At 39.3% G+C, this 5,857-nt stretch overlaps 1 protein-coding gene across 1 annotated transcript; it reads left to right on the forward strand.

Annotated features, from left to right (window-relative positions):
* Positions 1-217: 217 nt before the first annotated feature.
* LOC116033312 (uncharacterized protein At1g28695-like) lies at positions 218-2,671 on the forward strand. The gene is made up of 3 exons (XM_031276065.1): positions 218-400; positions 881-1,267; positions 2,162-2,671. The coding sequence occupies exons 1-3, from the start codon at positions 218-220 to the stop codon at positions 2,669-2,671; spliced, it is 1,080 nt and encodes a 359-aa protein (XP_031131925.1).
* Positions 2,672-5,857: the final 3,186 nt, after the last annotated feature.

The following is a 5,857-nucleotide window of genomic DNA, read 5'->3' on the forward strand; positions in this document are numbered from 1 at the left end:
CTTAATAGCTTTTAAATGCCAAGTTGGTTAGTCTCCTAATAATCATAAAGTAGAGAGACACGTATCTTATTTGTATAATCTAATAGGCCGGGATTAACTACAATTCTACAAACATAATACAAAGTCCGAACCCAAATCTATTTGATCAAAGATCACTTCAACACAAAGAATCTCCTGGCAGCCGCCGTCGAGATCAACCACCCTTTCCGCCACCGATATGGACTGTGGCAAGATCCTCCGGGTTGCAGACTACGCCCATTATCTTGTATATACCCTTTTGTTCTTTGGTGCATTCTACATTCTCATCATCTCAACTAACCCTAATAACCAGTCCATGAAACCCCTCTCTCTCTTCCAAAGGCAAAACCCTCCATGCCAACCTTCACCACCGCCCACCACGGTAAGCCCACATTGCCTTTCTCGACTTTTATCTCTCAATTGTTTGCAAATAAATTGTTTTCGTAGTGGCTTTTTTGTTTTGAAATAATGGATGAGAACTTGTTGCTCATAAAAGGTAAAATTCTTCACCTCAAACCATTCATTCTGGTATGACAGAATTGTAGATGTGTAAATCACAATGACTCAATAGTCAAACTACACATTCTGGTATGGCAGAATTGTAGATGTGTAAATCACAATGACTCAATAGTCCATTAGGTAGGAGGACTCTTGTTAGATGCTACAAGGAGCACCCCACAAAAGGGTTAAACTCCGACACTGTAATTGTCATGACTGAATGACCATCCATAACCAATTGAGTTACTTGTGCGGACAACATTTATTCTGATTTATTTTTTGTTGTTTCATCTTCCTGGCCTTTATATCGAGTTTAGTGAAGAATATAATGATGGAGTTTTGATATTTTGATATATACTTATAGGGAAAGAAGAATACACTGAAGATCTATAGAGATAAGCTTGAGGAGGCGTTAGCCGGAGCGTCGACGGAGAATAAGACGGTGATAATCGCGGTGGTGAATAAAGCGTACGTGGACGGCGACAAGTCGATGTTGGATCTCTTCTTGGACGGGTTCTGGGTAGGGGAAGGTACAAGGTCGTTAGTCAAACACTTGCTGATCGTCGCCGTCGACCAAACGTCGTACGAGCGTTGCACGTTTTTCGGGCTTCATTGCTACAAGCTCGGAACGGACGGCGTGGATTTCGTGGGAGAGAAGGTGTATATGTCGCCGGACTTCATAAAGATGATGTGGAGAAGAACTCAATTCTTGGGTGACGTTCTTAAACTCGGTTACTCCTTTATATTTACGGTATGTTTTGTTTTGTTATTACTTGTAGAATATATATATATTTTTTCTTTGCTTCGTATTTGGAATTGATAATTATGAGAATTAATTCACCAATACATTCTTAATTGTTTGATGAAAAAACATAGTGTGAGTGTGAATGTGTGATGGGTTAAGATACTCGAATGTGTGCTTGAATCAAGTGATTGGATTCAAGTTACTAGCTTATTTGTAGAATATTTCTAGTTCTTGTTGGGCATAAGGAAGTTGATAGGAGTGTGACTTGGACGGTTATGGAAAAATGTTACATGACGTACTTTTGAGTTTGTTTTCCAATGATGGAGAGCTTTGATGATGGGAGTTACCTTTCTAAATTTATGTGGCATAATTATGAGAATTTATGGTTTTAATTTTTTCTTCCAAAAAGGTTGAATCTCAACCCAAGGGTTTCTAGGTCCGGCCCGACAGAACATCTAGGAATATGTAAATCATTGTAACTCCTCTGAATATAAAAGTAGGTTATTCTTACACTGCCGCTTATTATTAACATGCTAGGGAATTCAAGGTTTAATTTTTCAAGTTTGAAAAGATAGTAAAAGTATTTGTATTTTTCTCACTTTTTACTTGTTATTCTTAGTTCTTGTTTTTGTCCGATCGGAATACTATTCGAATAGTTGTGTTTGTTGAGCATAAAGAAGCATAAATAATATATAAACATAAATGCGCAATCCAGCTATCAACTTAGACTTTTAGTTAAGATGAAGCACATGCTCCAATTTGGTATCAGAACATAAATGTGCAATCCAAACTATCAGCTTAGCCTTTTAGTGCATTATACTAAATAAGAATATAATGAATGATAGTACACGTGGATGGTCTCACAAAAAACTAACCATATTCCATTGTATTTGAGTGCAGGATAGTGATGTTTTATGGCTAAGAAATCCATTCCTCAGACTAAGCGACCTAAACGAAACCCTAGACCTCCAGATCAGTACAGATATGTTCAACGGTAATGAGCGGTCGGAATCAAACCCGATCAACACCGGCTTCTACATGGTCCGATCCAACAAAAGAACCATGGCGTTGTTCAATTCCTGGTACGCAATGAAAAACTCGTCGAATGGAAAGAAAGAGCAGGACGTGTTGAACCAGTTAATTAGCCAAGGCGTGCTCTTAGAGCTAGGGCTGAAAGTGAAATTCTTGAACACTCAATTCTTCAGCGGATTTTGTCAGGTTAGCCGGGACGTTAAGTCGGTGGTGACGGTGCATGCCAACTGTTGCCGGACTATAACCGCCAAGCTAGCTGATTTGACGGCGGTCATTCACGACTGGCACAGGTTTAAAAGCTTCTCCGGTGATGCGAACCAGACGGCGGCATTTCGTTGGTCGCCGCACGATCACTGCGCGGATTCATGGAAGCATTGATACTATCAATGCCTGAAGAGATATGTGTGTACATATATAGTTAGAAATGTTTTGGTAGTTTGATTTTTTGATCTAAAGATTAAAAGGAGAAAATAAAAAATTTTAGGATCTCTCTTTAATTGAATATGTAGTTTTTACTCTGTTAAGACCATCACTTGAAGTGTTAATTCCACGCTTTGGTGTCAATTCTAAATTTAGTCTTAGATTATCGTTTTTTTTTTCATTTAACATTCTCTATTATTTTTGGACACTTTTAGTCCTTTTCATGACTTTTTCTATTTTTAATAAGGACATTGTTGTCTTTTCATTTTTTTTTTGTTATTTTTCCGATTTCAACTGGTTTAATTGGTTTAGTCGTAAATGGGAAAAATAATAGTTTGAGACTAAATTTGGAATTGCTACCAAAGACAAGGGATTAGGGGATCACAATTCTACGCCTATGGGTTCCCTGCATCCCCACCCCCTACGAGTTTTAAAATACCCGCACAATTTGAGTAATGGATGGGTGCGGGGATGGGAGAATTTTTTATATATACCCGCTCAGGTAATTATTTCTATTTACTATCAAACAAAGTGACTCCTTCTACTTAAACTCATTATCATTACTAAATATTTGATTCTCATTACCATTTCAATTCCAATATTTGAACCAAACACAGTAACACACCCTAAATATATGTTGTTATAGTAAATCTTTTTAAACATTATTATAAAAAAATCTTGGGAAAATGGTCAAATACACCCTCGAACTTTTGCTAAGAAGTCAATTAGGCCCTTAAACTTTTGAAAGTTGCAATTAGATCCATAAACTTGTTATTTTGAAGCAATTAAACCCACTGACCTGTTGGTGACCTTTGATTGCAGGTCAATTAGGTTTCCGGCAACCCTCCGGAGAACTCCGGCCAAAATTAACCACCGGTGACCGTAAAATCGCCGTCGGCGTGTTCTGCCAGGAAAGAAGACCTCCGGTCGATGGAGAAGCCATCTCCAGTTCCGTCGACTGGAGATGGCGACCATCTCCCATGGTCAACCGGAGATGGCGACCTTGGTCGCCACCTTCTGTTGAAGGAGATTGCGACCAAACTGGTCGCAATCTCCATCGACCGGAGGTCTTCTTCCGTGGCAAAACGCGCCGACGGCGATTTTACGGTCGCCGGTGGCTAATTTTGGCCGGAAGTTCGCCGGAGGGTTGCCGGAAACCTAATTGACCTACAATCAAAGGTCACCAACAAGTCAGTGGGTTTAATTGCTTCAAAATAACAAGTTTGTGGATCTAATTGTAATTTCAAAAGTTCAAGGACCTAATTGACTTCTTAGCAAAAATTTGAGGGTGTATTTGACCCTTTTCCCAAAAATCTTTGCATGATAGAAAAAAGGAAAAGCTTCAACTTCTGAATGTGGAAAGAAAGCAAAGGAGAATGAACTATTAGAGAAGCAGTATACTCCAATGAAGGAATTTTATGACGAATGTTAGAATAGTCTCTGAACTTTGACAACAAAGAATGGAACAATGCTTTAAATTCTATTACCAATAATATTTGTGAGGAAAAGAACCAGCATATGGATGCACTTGAGGTGAAAGGTTTTTAATTTTAGCTCAATCATACGATAATATCCTTAACTACATTGATTAGAGGAGAAAAAAAATAATATTAAGGGATGTTTGGTTCGAACATAGGAATCGGAATGAAAATTAAATATTTAGTAATTGGAATGAGTTTTGATAAAAGTATTTTGTATATTTGGTAATATGCTGAAATTGAAATAAATATCAATGTTATTGTATGGTTATGTATAACTTTATTGACGGTAAGAACTTTATCAAAGTATATTTGAAAAGAATAAGAAGTAAAAGTTGTTTCATGATTCTGAGTACAATATTGAGCATGTCCCCTGCTTGCTACAAAGTCTACTATTTGCATTGCATACGTGTGCATTTGCATTGTCGTATGTGTGCACCTCGGTCGTGTCTTAGTGTGGGCTCTTTATTTTCATGTGATGTGTGTATGCATTATAAACTTGGCGTGTGTGTGCACTATAATACATATGCGTGTGAATTTCTTATAGTGATACATGATGTGTATGTGTACATTTCAATGGGAAAGTGTGCGTAGTGCAATTTTAGAGTTAGCAATTTCATGGTCTTGACAAAAAGACAAAATTCTATCTCTAATGTTTGTGTTGTGGATATTGATTAATTGGGCAAACTAAATTAACCGACTTGTCTACAGAAGACAAAATTCTCTCACCCCAGAACCTCCACACTTTGGCCTGAAAGAATAAATGGTAAATCACAATAACTACTCAGTGCAGTGCGTGACACCCCACCATATTGAGTGTAACTCCTATACTGAAACTGTCCGAGCTCAATCATATATTCTTACCCATAATCTACCTATTAGGACTCCACACACATTTGAGTTAGACTACAATTCTCTTTCCTAGTCTGTCTATGACTCTCTTGTATATATACCTGATTCGCTGTACAACTGTATTTAGTTTTGGAATTAATACAAACACAGTTCTCATCTGGTATCAGTTAGCTAGGTTTCCTTCTCATGGCCGACGGATCTGTTAATTCTTCAGAACGGATCGTTTCTAATGTTGCCGTTTCTTCGGTTCCTTCGGCAGCTAGTTCTTTATCCGTTGCTCATCATCTTGTTAGCGTCAAATTAACCTATAGGAACTATCTGTTCTGGCGTGCCCAAGTTGTTCCTTTTCTTCGGGGGCATGATTTATACGGTTTCGTAGATGGCACGAACCAATGTCCCCCCGCGTCTCTTCCCGCCGCCGACGCCGATGCTGAATCTCCGGCTCTTCCTAATCCGGCTCATGCTGTCTGGGTTCGGCAAGATCAAGCTGTGTTATCCATGCTCATGTCTTCACTCTCGGATGAGGTCATAGCGGTGGTTTTTGGTCGTCACACCAGCAAGGGTGTTTGGGATGCCATTGAAACTTCCCTTGCATCGTCTTCTCACGCACGGACCTTGAACCTTCTTGGCCAGCTGCAAAGTTTGAGGCAGGGCGACTCCTCCATCGCCGACTACATCAGCTGTGCCCGCGTCGTCGTCGAAGACCTGGCTCTCGCCGGCCGGCCAGTCAGCCTCGAAGATCAAAACCTCTACGTATTTAGAGGGTTGCGACCATAGTTCAAAGCTTTGACAGCTTCTTTAAATGTTCGTGGTC

This window comes from Ipomoea triloba, chromosome 10, assembly GCF_003576645.1.
Source record: "Ipomoea triloba cultivar NCNSP0323 chromosome 10, ASM357664v1".
In the NCBI taxonomy this organism is placed as follows: Eukaryota; Viridiplantae; Streptophyta; class Magnoliopsida; order Solanales; family Convolvulaceae; genus Ipomoea; species Ipomoea triloba.

Bases quoted from the DNA above. Each gene is read 5' to 3' on its own strand.
- LOC116033312 (XM_031276065.1), top strand. From the start codon at position 218: ATGGACTGTGGCAAGATCCTCCGGGTTGCAGACTACGCCCATTATCTT. The intron at 401-880 runs GTAAGCCCACAT...ATATACTTATAG, and splicing joins CTTCACCACCGCCCACCACG to GGAAAGAAGAATACACTGAA. The intron at 1,268-2,161 runs GTATGTTTTGTT...ATTTGAGTGCAG, and splicing joins GTTACTCCTTTATATTTACG to GATAGTGATGTTTTATGGCT.